The sequence below is a fragment of the Egretta garzetta genome, unplaced genomic scaffold, assembly GCF_000687185.1.
Source record: "Egretta garzetta isolate BGI_Z169 unplaced genomic scaffold, ASM68718v1 scaffold353, whole genome shotgun sequence".
NCBI classification, from domain to species: domain Eukaryota; kingdom Metazoa; phylum Chordata; class Aves; order Pelecaniformes; family Ardeidae; genus Egretta; species Egretta garzetta.
In genome coordinates this window covers 1,703,260-1,718,174 of record NW_009259307.1, presented here as the reverse complement: position 1 = coordinate 1,718,174, position 14,915 = coordinate 1,703,260, and the positions used below count along the sequence as shown (strand labels likewise).

The 14,915-nt window shown below is 40.7% G+C and overlaps 1 protein-coding gene across 1 annotated transcript in view; it reads left to right on the top strand.

The window, feature by feature from the left end:
* TMC1 (transmembrane channel like 1) overlaps nt 1-13,180 on the top strand; it is a 71,451-nt gene extending 58,271 nt beyond the window's left edge. Inside the window, exon 20 of the mRNA XM_035891733.1 lies at nt 13,045-13,180. Within this exon, the coding sequence (XP_035747626.1) occupies nt 13,045-13,180 (136 nt within the window). The remainder of the gene's footprint in view (nt 1-13,044) is intronic.
* Nucleotides 13,181-14,915: the final 1,735 nt, after the last annotated feature.

Sequence of the window (14,915 nt, the reverse complement as noted above, 5' to 3'; positions counted from 1 at the left end):
GGGTCTTCCCAGCTACAGATAAGGAGCCTCAAGCACATTCTGATGTGATGAAGGATGCTGAGGGACAGAAGAGTGGTCCTAAACCCAAATACACTCCTGCAAGTGCAGCATCCCTCTGTGTTCATTGTAAATTTTCATGTGTATAGAAGTTACCCATGCACTTCAGTTTTTGCAGGATGGGAGGTTTCAGAAGAAAACGTTGCATACGTCTTCCTGCATTTGAAGGCATAGCAAAAATGCGTTACCTGTGTCAATAGGTTACTAAACTTAGGGATATTTATTGGAACAATGAAAAACATTTTTTATTCAGTTGATTATTTTCTTAAAAGCCTGAAAGTGTGTCCCTAGCAACTTTTCCTTTTTCTTAGAAGCACAGTTCACTGAAAACATAGCTTTGTACAAAGTGTATGAGAGTCAGTTATGTTAAACACTGCATATAGCTTGTCTTCTGCAGGTCAGATATACTTCCCCAAAGATTTCACACTGTGCATGGGAAAATCAGGATCCTTTCAACAGCTGGACTCTAAAGTCTTTGGGAATGTATTAAAAAGGTAAAAGAAAAGCAATATTCTGCCTGTTGCTATGAAGAAAATTTAACTCCTATTACAGTACCACTTTTAGCTAACGATAGTTTTATCACATTCTGAAAGACTAAAAATAAATTTAAAAAAACAAAGTGGTGAAGAATATTTCCCGTGCAGAAGAACATATCTGAGGAACAGAGGTAAGATAGTTATGCAATAATTTCCCCCAAATACTCACCAGCATTGTGTTATGGCACAGAGACACTTACTATTTCAAGACCAGGTTGGATGGGGCTCTGAGCAACCTGATCTAGTTAACGGTGTCCCCGCTCACTGCAGGGGGATTGGACTAGATGACCTCTAGGGGTCCCTTCCAACCCCAAACATTCTATGATTCTATGATTATTATTGCATAAAAATATGTGCTGTATAATCTGCTCTGTGGATTTATCATTGCATGCTTGTATTATGTCTGCAGGGCCCAGGGTGGAAGAAGTCCTTAGTCTGATAGGTCTTGTGGAAACACAAGATAGATACAAGCCCATATGTGAGCTGATGTTACTTATTCCAATGAGACAGCTTTATTTTTATGTTCAGATTTTATTTCCTTGTCCAGAGTTTGGGCCTTGATTATTTTAAGACTCACAGTATTAATAACAACAAAATTAGTCAACTGACTGTGTTCTAAAAACCAAATATATTTCCACTGAGGGCCTTCTGTTCATTTTGTACAGTAGAAAGACTTTGACCATATCTTAGGACAAAACAAGTCTGTGACATCACAAAAACAGCCTCCATGTAATTAAATTGTGGAACTTACTGAAAAGGGCTTACAAAAAACCCCAGTACGGACTATGTATCTCCATAAAACACAATGATCCAGATGCAATTTCCAGCTCAAGCAGTCATGAAGTCAACTGGCAGAACCTGGGAGGATAAACCAAGGGAAAGTTTACTTCATACTTTACTTGACTCTTGTACTGAGCCTATAAGCATCTGCTTGACTGGATCCCAAGACATGTCTGCATCTGAGATACAGTGAGTCTGGTATTTTAAACCAGAGAAAATACAGCTAAGTGCAGTGTAAATGGTTTCATCTTTCTCAGATAAGATTACTAATCTATGGACTTCAGACATGTGGAAAAAGTACAATAATTCAAACTATCTATTAATTTGAAATCTTCTAACATGAATAATTTTTAAACTGAATGCATTTTTAGGCCAGAAATATATAAGATTTTCAGTAGTCTCATTGAAGTTAAGCATGGACCCCAGCACTCTAATGCTTCCATGCTTTTAGGATAAACTTTTTCCTACAAGGTGGGATAAATCTGTCATGAGACACTGATTTGCATAGAGGTTTTATCTTACCGTTGTTAACATTTTATGCTAAGAAAACACTGGATGTTCCTTAGAATAAGGAAGATTTTTTTTATAGAACAAGTGTAGAAACTGATTTTAAAGGTGCTTTATGGCTTGGTGATCCATCTGGGTTTTTCAAGGTGTGTTGGAATGGAGTTGTGAACTTGTTTTGATGCTGAAATGTAGAGAAATGTTTATGCTATGTACACAGATCTTAATAAGGATTCCTTGTTATGTTAGGAGTGAAAATTTTCTGCTGGTATTAAAGGTTTTCTCATTATTAGCAGGCTTAGTATTTCATTCAGTGGGATTTCTTTACATCATGAATGGGAGAGAGACACAGCAAGGACTCTGCCAGCTGAAATTATTCTGAGGAACTTTCTGTTAGATCTGTATGCTGTATTGATTTTCAACAATAAATATGTTCTCAGAATGCAACTGTATATACAGTGATGAGCATCTAGTAGCCAACATGAATAACAATAACAAGACAATGTTGCTCATGCCCTGTGATCAGCATCAGGTTGCTGTGATTGAAAATGAAAACTTTATTCTTTGGTACTCCTAAGTAAAGGTCTTCCATTACTTTATTTCATGAATCTGTGCTTTCAATGCTTCCTAGCTTAGTTCTGTTTAATTGCCTGCCATCTTACTGATAACATAACATCAACTTAGCAGACAGAATATGATCTTATTCATTTCAATATTCTATACCAAGTCCACCTTTAAAAAACCATGCTGTTTACTTGGCCAAAGTAATTTTGAGGTTCTTACAATAATTTTATATGATCAGATTTCAAGTCACATTTCCCTTCTGTACAATGTTTTTCTCTCTCTCCTATATTTTGAGACTTTCAGTTAAATTTTTTTCTCTCTGCTTTTCTTGAAAAAGCACCTCAAGCAACCTTCATCCACTTACCCACATAGCTGCTGCTTTGTTCGAGCCTTGTACTGTGCTGAACATGTGACAAATACCTTTGACTGCAGGAATAATACTGCTGTGATCCAAATAATGGTAAATCATCTTGCTTATAGAAACAGAATATATTTTGATTTCATTGGTGACACATGTACTCTTCTTTCTTCTGTGTTGCTAGACCTGCAAACTCTGCTAGGGACACCTCAGAGCTCTATTAATCAATTACTTCCAGTGAAATCAGGACTTAGTGCATCTCACCATGCCCCACATCTTCTTCTGCACAATTTACCCACCATCTTCATAGCATTTGACTGAGTATTTTGTATATTTTTCTTCATAATAAAAATGCACTTCACCATATTAGTGTACTGGTACAGAGGGACCTTCAAAATATTTTGAAGTCTCTGCCAAAGATTTAATTTCTCACTGAACTGTGAAAATTATTACTTTGAAATTATGATTATTGAATACATCTCCCTTCTCTTATTTGTCTTTTTTTATGTTCAATTAAATATTTTTACTCAATGGTAAAATCCTGGGACTGTGCAATTTTTTCAGATGCACAGGCAGCACAGGAAGCAAAAGGACAAAAAAAAAGTCCAGACTTGACTGAATTCACAGCAAGTGAGAGACAAGACTTTTTATAACACAACCGTTTCAACACTAGATTTGTGGTAGCTAGGACCTGAAAATAACAAGTATAATACAAGCGGTAATAACATCCATTGAGAAATTTAGAGCTGTTGTAAAGCTGGTAGAGATTTAAATCCAAGGAATCATTTTTTTTACTGCAGATTGTTTAAAAAACCCCACAAAATGCTGACTGGAAAATTAGGTGCAGTTTTTATCTGCGCTGAATGCTTTGCTTCACTTTGCAATGCTCTGTGAAAATCCATGCTCTTAAACTCATTATGGCTAGAGATTAACTTCAAAAGCAGATAACATCTGCTTTGTTTGTCCTCTGTTGAAAAATGAGACTGTATGAGTCCACTACAAGCTTTATGCTTTCCCTGCCACATTACCAGTCTGTATTAATTCCTTGAAGTCACTGAATGGAAAAAAAAAATAAAATTATACGGTGACACAAACACTATTCCCCTACCTCCTGTAGAAAAGGTCATGATCATCTGAGGCATACCCATGTCCAGTGGTTATAAAAAAGCTATAAAGCATCTCTCCTACGAGGAAAGGCCGAGGGAGATGGGCTTGTTTAGCCTGAAGAAAAGACAGAGGGGATCTCATAAATGCTTACAAATATCTTAAGGGTGGATGTCATGAGGATGGAGCCAGACTCTTCTCAGTGGTGCCCAGCAACAGGACAAGGGGCAATGGGCACAAACTGAAGCTTAAGAGGTTTCAGCTGAATACAAGGAAGAACTTCTTTACCTTGAGGGTGACAGAGCACTGGAACAGGCTGCTCAGGGGGTTGTGGAGTATCCTTCTCTGGAGATATTCAAAGCCCGCCTGGACGATGTCCTGTGCACCCTGTTCTAGGTGACCCTGCTTTAGCAGGAGGGTTGGACTAGATGATCTCCTGAGGTCCCTTCCAACCCTTGCCATTCTGTGATTCTGTGATTCTGTGGAAGACAATATTTCCCTAAACTAAAGAATGACCTGGGAGTTGTGACAGAAGATTCTGTATGGATGTGGCAGCCTCTGCTTTACCTGATGTTACAGTCGGTAAAGACGGGGACTATAAAAATGTCTGTGTGTGATTGCACTGTATAACTGATGTTACCTACTAGGTTATAAGCATGCTCAGTGATAGCTGTGCTTCAAGTTATTAAAGTCAGGTCAATAATGGAATGTATGCCTTTCTGTGAGTGTGCTGTTCTTTCCATCTATTTCAGATCAGATAGTGTCTCTAATGCATTAATGAGCCTAGTTATCACCTGGTAATCAGCAAGCAACATTCACCACTGAGTTCTGTGGTTACATTATGGATATGGGACCTAACTACAGCACAGTTTGGAGAGACAAAACACATAAGCGCCCACTGCCTATCTTGTAAGTGTGAGGGAAAGGATGCAGTCCTCATTCCCCAGGGACAGGGAGGCTGTGGTAGTCTGTGGAGAGACACTGCTACACCCCTTTGGTGCATCAGCTACCACCGAGAGAAACTTTTTCATTTTTTATTGCTCTGCCTGGTGGTGGAAATAAATGTGTTTCCAGGGCATTGTGTCAGAGGAAACAGCAAGGATGAAGGCTGCAAATCCCTGGTAGCCTGTCTGTGGCTCAGCCTGCTGGCTCAAGAGAACATGGGGGTGATTTCGGCAGCAGACTTTTTCAAGAGGGGCATAGAGCAAAGGGCTTTGCAAGCCACAGCAGGAGACTCAGTGAGCTTCCTCTGACAGCTCAGTGATGCTGCGCTGCAGTGCTGGGGTGGGAGGCTCAGCTCCTGGGGCCATGGCTCTGTGCAGAGGAGCTCTGCCTTGCATGGCGGAATCACGCAGTGGCACTAAGGCTGTGCATGAGGGAAAGGAGACCAGGTCAGAGTCACTAGGATGCCATGGTAATGGTTTGTGAAACTCAAATGCCAGCATGGTTTCTTGTCAGATACTCACTGAAATATTTCCCTGGGTGAAACTGGACTGTGCAAAACTAGAGGCTTTGGCTGTTGCAGTAACTGCTTTGGAAGGGCACAGGGGCTCTGAATGAGGGCTGTCACATCTTGGTCCCAGCCAGCTGTTGTCCCTTGGCCTCGGCAAAGGAAACAAGCCACAGCCTTCTCCCCCTCTTCCCAGTCCCCTTTTAGTTTAGTTTCTTTCACTCAGTACCACAAGCAAGAAGCTGTCTCTCCATGGCCATATGCCATCAAATGCAGCCACCAAGTCCTGTGTATAGCTCCTATGTACATACTGTACATGACAGGTGGCTATTTCCCTAAACAGCTACCAAGTTATTTTTATTGCAGTAAGCTTTTGTCTTCTTGCCTAAATGGAGACTGTCATAAATTGCAGATCCTATCGACAGCTTGCAAATAGTTGCTAAGGTTAGGACCCAAATATACTACCAGTTTCATATTTGAGTATAAACATTCTCAGTGGAATATTTGACTGTATTTACACTATTAGAAGATTTTAGGTTAGTGTAGAGAACTGCAAGATGTTTGGCATTAATAATAATGCAAGGTAGGAATAAATATCAGCTCCCTATGTGTCTGGGGAACACCTAAATATACTGACATGCACTTCAGGGGTTTGATTCTTTTATCCTGCTTAGCATGAAGATCTAAAGAAAGGAGCTTGTGTACCACATCACATTTTTTTTTCTTTCCTTTGAGGCATAACATCTCAGCTGCAGTGCATAGTCATAAAAAGCTGTGAACCACACCTGCTGAAGTGTTAGCAAAGTAATAAAAAAAGAGTATTGCGCACTTTATCTGAGGCTTTTTTTTCTGTCCTTGACTTTTTGTTGGAAGATATTTTGTGTATTTGTGCATACTGTTCTGTGCAGTTAACGTCACAGTTATGTACATTCTGAAAAATATTGGTTATTTAAATTTGAAATTGCACAAGAATGGAGAATTTCCAAAACTTGTGGCTGATTTTCTGCTTAAATCCATTCTTATCATGTGCACATCGCTATCATACAATAACTACTGAGGTTTGCAGTAAATTATGTTTTTCACTTACTGTTTGGCTCTCTTGTCTGTGTCCTTGCCAGCTCTCCATGGCTGTATGGAGAGTTTTAATATTTCAAACTTTTAGTTCATTGTGAAGAACTTCCTAAAAAATACAACCAGAAAATTTGTTCCTTCTCTTTCTTGGAAATAAATCAGAAAAAAAATCCAGTATGTAATCTGCAATCAATAACAGTTATAATCTATTATCTCAAAATACTGGAGCAGCAAACAAAACAATTATTTTGGAGATATTCAAGTTACATAATTCTTAGAGCAAATAGTTTTCAATCAATATACATTCTACTAATAAAAACTATTAATTTAAAATTTTGAACTTTCTTGACTACAAAACTGTACCTGCATTTATCCCAAGTGATTGACTCTACAAACTAAAAGTTATGTTTATGCAATGACCAAAAGAGGGTCAAATGGCTATCAGACCATTAAAACCATTGGTATGCATTTCTGATAAGGGTTGAGTCTTGGTTTTTCCACTAGATAAAACCTTTTTTAAGACTTGGAAAATGCATAGAAGAAAGAGAAGAAAGTGTTATATAATAATTGTAGGAAAAATATCTTCTAAAATACTTTCCGAGGTTCTCAAAATATTAAGGCCAGATCTTCAGCAAAACGCCAATATCCACCCTTAAGATGGTATTGGTCTAATACATGTCTTATGTAAAGTAATAATTTGATCCTTACACTGTGATAGTATGAAGCACAATTTCATTGTAATCAACATGGGATTAATTTCTTGCTAGCTAAAGCGATATTTCAAAACTTTTACGTTTCTTTCTCTCTTCCTTTTTGCCAGAAGGATGGAGCAAATGTATTCTCAGTGATGTACTTTTCTTTTCCTTTTTTTTTTTTTTTAAATAACTCAATGACTGTTCTGCAGACAGAGCCACAGCTCCAGATCCCTTGCATAAAGGGTGTTTTTAGAACATCTGCAAGCTACATTCATTTGCTTAAAGGAATCATATTTAAAACATTGAGGACATTTTTCCAAACACCTTGTAAGCCTTGTTATTGCTTGTAAACAACTAAGGCTGAAAGCCTCTAAAATCTCTTATGCTATTCTAAAATTATATTCTTGTCATCAATGTATAGCACCAGTCTGGCATCTTCAGTAACTCTAATGACCACACATACAAATGAAGCTGATGGACCATAAATCAGCTTATGTTCCAGATGCAACTAGATTAAAAATATGGACTTCTTTTTAATAAGCAGTTTCTTTTTGTCAAGATCAGCTTCAGTCTTATCTAGCACGCAAAAGCAGACTGACAGCTTTGTCTGTGCCACTGCTGCTCTTATGTGCTGGATTAGCATCATGTGGATGGATATTCTCGGATCGTAAACTGTGCTCTCCCTAATTTTGTCTGCTAAGATAAGCTCCTTGGCACATGGCATTTCCTCTCCTTAAATGCACTTTGCTGCACAGTCGAAAGCAAATATTCTGTCATTTCCACACACAGAAAAGTGACCTAACATGCACTGGAAGTGCAATACTTTGGGTCGTGGTAATAAATACTATAAATAGCAGTTTTCAGAGAAACTGAGTGCCCACCATCTGCTTGTATAATATGAGGCTACTTTCTTCACCAGGCAAGACTAGGAATAAATCTATCTATCTATTTATCTATCTATTTGACTATAAGCAGCCTGTGTCCTAGGTTCTGTGACAGCTTAGAAAATCACAGAATCGTAGACTGCTTTGGGTTGGAAGGAACCCCTAGAGGTCATCTAGTCCAACCCCTCTGCAGTGAGCAGGGACGCTGCTAACTAGATTAGGTTGCTCAGAGCCCCATCCAACCTAGTCTTGAATGTTTCCAGGGATGGGCCCTCCCCTATCCCTCTGGGAAACCCACTCCAGTGTTTCACTACTATAATTGTAAAGAATTTCTTCCTTATATCCAGTCTAAATCTTCCTTATATCCAGTCTAAACCTACCCTGCTTCAGTTTAAAACCATTACCCCTTGTCCTGTCACTACTAAAAAGATTTTCCCTGTTTTTCCTATAGGCTCTCTTTAAGTAAGGAAAGGCCACAATCAGGTTTCCCTGCAGCCTTCTTTTCTCCAGGTTGAACAACCCCAACTCTCTCAGCCTGTCCTCATAGGAGAGGTGCTCTAGCCCTTTGACCATTTTTGTAGCCCTCCTCTGGACCCTCTCCAACAGTTCCATATCCTTCTTGTGCTGGGGACTCCAGAGCTGGATGCAGTACTCCAGATAAGGTCTCACCAGAGCAGAGTAGAGGGGCAGAATCCCCTCCCTCGACCTGCTGGCGACACTTCTGATGCAGCCCAGGGTACGGTTGGCTTTCTGGGCTGCCAGCACACATTTCCAACTCATGTCCAGCTTTTCATCCACCAGCACCCCCAAGTCCCTCTCAGCAGGGCTGTTCTCGATCCTTTCTTCCCCCAGCCTGTATTGATACTGGGGGTTATCCTAACCCAGGTGCACTTGGCCTTGTTGAACCTCATGAGGTTCACACAGGCCCACCTCTCTGGCTTGTCCAGGTCTCTTTGGATGACATCCTGTCCTTCTGGTATATCAACCACAGAACTCAGCTTGTTGTCATCTGCAAACTTGCTGAGGGTACACTTGATCTCATTGTCCATGTCATTGATGAATATATTAAACAGCACTGGTCCCATTATGGACCCCTGAGGGACATCATTTGTCACTGGTCTCCATCCGGACATCAAGCCATTGATCACTACCCTCTGGAGGCGACCATCCAACCAATTCCTTATCCACCGAACAGTCCACCCATCAAATCCATAGCTCTCCAATTTAGAGAGAAAGATGTTGTGGGGGACCGTGTCAAAGGCTTTGCAGAAGTCCAGGTAGATGACGTCCTTTGGTTTTCCCTTGTACACTATTGTTGTCCTACCATCATAGAAAGCCTCTAGGTTCATCAGGCAGGACTGGTGAAGCCATGCTGGCTATCTCAAATCACCTCCCTAGCCTCCATGTGCCTTAGCATAGCTTCTAAGATTCTAGCTTCCATGATCTTCCCAGTCACAGAGGTGAGGCTGACAGGTTGGTAGTTCCCTGGGTCTTCCTTTCTACCCTTTTTGAAAAGGGGTACAAAGTTTCCCTTTTTCCAGTCACCGATCATGTCACCTGGCTGCCATGACTTTTCAAATATCATGGAGAGTGGCTTGGCAACTACATCAGCCAATTCCCTCAGGACTCTGGGATGCATCTCATAAGACAGGATAGCAGCAAAGCAGCAAAGTCCCCCAGTAGTACAAGACCCTGTGAACACAAAGCCTCCTGGAGCTGGAGGAAGAAGCCTTCATCAGTAGGCTCCCCCTGGTCCAGAGGTCTGTAGTAGACACCAACCACGAGGTTCCCTTTGTTGCCTCTGGCTCTGATTCTTACTCATAAGCTTTCAACCTGCCTGTGGCTATTCTTCAGGGACAGCTCTTCACACTGTAATGATTTCTTGATGTAAAGGGCAATGCCTCTGCCCCTCCTTCCTCGCCTGTCCCTTCTGAACAGCCTGTAGCCATCAATAGCTACATTCCAGTCATGGGATTCATCCCACCAAGTTTCAGTAATGGCAATCAGGTTGTAGCTTTCTAGCAGCACGATAGCTTCTAACTCCTCCTGTTTGTTTCCCATGCTGTGTGCGTTCGTGTAGAGGCATTTCATCTGAGCTGTTGGCCACGTTACCTTCTTAGTGGAACACCCCTTGTTTCCCTTGAGATATTTCAAGGGCATTTACTTGTTGGCTCCTACTATCTCAGGAGCCTCCAGCTCATCTCTGCAAGACTTCAGCTTTGCTGCAGTGTCTCTGGCACACCACTGTGCAACAGATTGAGGGCCCCAACCCTCTAACCATTGCATGTTGTCCCACAGCTTGCCACAGGCAAGCCTGATGCATTCCCCCTCCCCCTTTGCATCTAGTTTAAAGCCCTGTAAATGAGCCCTGCAAGCTCCTGAGGAAAAGCCCTCTTTCCCCTTTGAAAAAAGTGGCTCCCCTTTGACACCAGGAAGCCTGGTACCATGTAGGCCATCCCATGATCAAAGAACCCAAAGTTGTGGCAGTGACACCAGCCACAGAGTCATGTATTAATGGAATGAGTCCTCCTGTTTTGCCCAGTGTCTCTGCCCACCACTGGAAGGAGTGAGGAAAAAATAACCTGCGCTTCACATTCCTTCACTAACTGTCCCAAGGCCTTGAATTCTCTTTTAATCACCCTTGGGCTACTTACTGCAATTTCATCAGCACCCATGTGGAAGAGCAGTAAAGGATAGTAGTCTGAGGGTCAGACCAGGCTAGGAAGTTTCCTAACGATGTCTCTAACCCAGGCTCCTGGGAGGCAGCAGACTTGCCTATGAGGAGAGTCTACCCAGCGTTTTGGACCCTCTGTGCCCCTCAGATAGGAGTCTTCTACAACTATTACACATCTTTTCCTCCTTGTGGTGGTGGTAGCAGTATGAGGGGAAGGTCTTTCTGATCTTCATGACTCCTCTGATGTAGATGGATCAACACCATCCACTGACTGGTCTTCCACATCTAGAGCCTCATACCTATTATGCAGAGGAACCTGGGGAGATGTGGTGGGCAAGGAAAGGGTTCTCCTCCTGCCCTGACTGTGGACCTCTTTCCACTCACTGCTTTACATTAATGCCCTTCCTTCATCCTGATGTAGGGAGGATACTAGTTCCCTTTGATCCTGGGCCTTTTTTGGTGGCTGTTCCTATACAGATTTCTGGGATGTGCTATTAGATATGAATTAATCTATTACCTGAATGCATAATAAGAAATGGTTTTAAAGCTTACAGTGAAGTAAAAAATTCCATTTTAATTTCCTTTCCAATTTCCTCAAAAAAAAAATAAAAAAAAAAAAAATTACATGTGCCTTGGTCTTTTGTCCAGCAGAGGTCACAACAACCTAAGATATTTCCCTGCATCCATGGGAGCAACTGCCTTAAGAAAGGGCAAATCTTTACTATGTAATCCCATAACAGTTGACAGAACTAAGTCTGCTAGTAGAGTTTCAGATCAGCTGGGACTTTGTGGGAATGCCAGGAGTTTGCTGATGAGATGCTTGGACTAATGCCAATACTATAAGCTTTGCTGTGCTGTAGCAATTGAAATGGAACAAAAAATGTAATAGGCCATGTAAAATAATGCATGTGAAAATTCAGTGAAAAAAAAAAAATCTTTCCAATATTTGTGTGTTTTTCAGATATAGTAACTGGTAGTCCAACTGGGAATAAGTCTGTCGATTTCTGTTTTTAAAAGCAGCATTGCTGAATCTTATAGTCTGACCCATAGGTATTTTCCAGGTCAAATTATCCATCTATTCTCTCATTTCAAACACGACAATATGTAATGTTTGCTCAAAAATCCACCTTTAAATATTATTTATAAGAACATAGAAAAGGCAAACTGCAAAGTCATCAAAGTGAGTTTTCATTTCAGGAGCCTCTATTTGGGAAGGAAAAAGAATACCTTGTGTCTTATGTGTCTTGTTTAAAGTAACTGAGTAATGATTTTCATTTTGCTGGATAAATGCATAGGTATGTGATGATATTCAGCTAGAAACAAACTTATCCAGAACAAGTTGGGAAACGTTTTTGCAAAGCATAGATGTTTGGGCAAACTGTAAATTGTTATCCCCTCAGTACAGGTAGCAAACAGCTCTGCAAAGAATCCAGCAGTACTCTATGTCATGGAGCACCTGTAATGGCCCAAACACCACAATAATGAGAGACCACATGCAGAGATATGATTAAAGAGAAAGCCACAGCCTTTGTAAGCTGTGACAGAATGAGGTGGAGGGAGAGGTGGTCCTGCCTTGCACAAACTGCCCATGTAGGTACGTACAAAACAGCTTCAAAAGCTGAGACATCCCTCACGGGAGGTTACAGGTATCCCCCTTCTTTTCCACATTAGACCACATGCAGAGATATGATTAAAGAGAAAGCAGGTATCCCCCTTCTTTTCCACATCGTGGATGAACAGGATCAAGAATACCTCAGATTACATCTTTTTGTTTCTTAACACAAAGCAAGTGTGAAGAGGCAGGAAGGATCTTATTTCCAACAGAGTGTAGGGCAGAGGGGCAGCCAGGTTCTGTGCACAGAAGTGGTATATCCAATTCCCACTTTGTATTTCAGTTAACTAAAATAAACGTACAGCAGAAAAAATTCTCCCCCTAGACAACCTCTAACATTGCACTAGAAAAGACAAATGTCACCTTACCTGCAGCTACCATGGTGCAGTTTGGAGGAAGTTCTTTCTGTCTCCTCAAAGTCACATGCAAACTAAAATAGCATGGGAAACTCGCAGCAAAAAGCAAGGAAAACTAACTCCAGGGAAGTACGAATACAAACCACACCATCATCAAGATAATTTTCTTCAGTGTATTCATAGGTGGCAATATTTTATAACTTATGTAGGATCATTTTTCTGTGGTGTTTTATGGTGTGCCAAAGTGCATGTTGTTCAATACGTAGCAGAATCGTTTGGGCTACATTTCAAGTGACGGTACCACCTCTCCACATGTGGTGAACTTTGTTTACATTCTGGCAAGGCTGCACGAGATTCTGCTGCTTGAAACTGCTCTTTTAGTTTGGCTTCTCTTTCTAGGCTTAGTCCTCAGACAAATACATGGCCATCCAAAGTAACTCCGCTGAGACCTCCCTGCTGGATGGTCAAGGCATTAGTGGATACTCTTCCTGTGTTGGCTGCACCTAGCTCAGAGATACAAAGTAAGGAGCAGTAGCTGGATCCACAAACAGAGATAAGCATTTAACTTCCAATTTCATTATGTGTATTCAGAATTACAGAATAAAAAATTTCACTAGCAATGTTACCCTGGTACCCAAATGCCTGCTTGGGCATGTATACACCTGCTTAAAACTTGTTTGTTACAAGTGCAAACAGCCAGGTCACCCAGTATATACCTAAGTTATACTCAGAGTAACAAACTCAGCTTCTGGCTTAAACCTTACCAGCTTTAAGCATGTAACTGCTGCAGACCATGACTAACACCGTGTGAACAGTCAGGCCAGCGCTCCCCTTTTTCTATCCTGGGGTGCTGGTGGTGAATGGATTTTGTTGTGCAGGACTCCAGTTTCAAATCTCTGGTAGAAGACTTTTCCCGGTGTCTTTTCTCTCATGAGGAAACGCTGATATGTCAGCCTGCTCTGTAGATGACACTTTCCTCTTTCCTTCTGTTCCGCTTGCAGAGCAAAACTGAGCCAGAATGAGTCTGGAGTCTAGTGGTTATAAGGACTATTCCCCACAAATGCAGGAAGCTGGCCCCTAGTCTGTGCTATGTTTAGTGGCCCCGTTAGTCTTGACTGTTTTGCAATTGTTAGGTCAGTGCTTAGAGTACAAGATTTTGCAGATTTCATTTCAAAGTTCTTAATACACCCACCTGGATACTGAGAGCTCAGGGCACCTCCTGGAATGTTCATCAACAGCAGAGTGCCTTCCAGTTAGGTTGCAGCTCTGAGCAGGGTAACTTTTATGCTATTTTGTCAATCTCCTAGGAGTTCACAGGTGTGTCTAGGAGGGATTTCAATGAAGACTAAATTTAAAAAAAAATAAATTAAAATGTTTTAACTCAGTTGCAGAGTAGCTCTACACATAATTGATATGGGACTATGGCATAAAACGTATGATTTTCTCCCAGGCAGATAACAAAATAAAGTGTATTTCAATCCTAGGTTAAAATAGGGTCCTTCCTGGTTCTGCAATAACTACATCATTGTTCATTCATGTGTTTCTTATTTCACTGACAGAGAAGGTGAGTTAAAGCAACATTGTGCCATCACCTCCTTGAGGCTAGAAACATTTCCTTTACATAAATCCTTCTGCAGGTATTCTTTTGACAGATGATTTTTCTTCATATATAGATGTGTATTTTTTGTTGAATAAGTGTTTGTATTGTATTATGGCGAAGGAAAAATGTATTTACTGTGAAGAGAAAACAAGACCCATCTGTCACAAATGTCATAGCAGTAGAATAAAATTTCACAGATAAACCATTGTTCAAAGCCTTCTTAAGATCCACATTAATAACTACGTCAAAGATTGAGCTGAATGGCATCCTACCCATCAGTAGGTTATCTGTGGATAACTGCTCTTTTACGCAGTTATTTCTTAGGTATTGATAAGAAGAGAGAAAACATAAATTAAATTAAATAAATTAGTTCCTCTAGCCTGTGTACGTAGGTTCTCAGATGGCTTCTTCTCCTTTTCTAACTACAGAGTACTGCTGCAAATATTACTGATATCTGAGGGCCACATTGTGGCTTTTCTGCCTTATGTACTTGTATTTCTTTTAGATCTAATCATAACTATGAAATCTCTTAATCTGCCCATTATGCTGAGTTTGTTGTATGTAATTTTTTTTCTCAATTCTAAGTCCTTTGTACATATGCTGATATCTAGCCTTCCGGGATATGTATTCCCTGAGGAAATGTATAAGGAAGAGCTATAAAGCCTAGGAA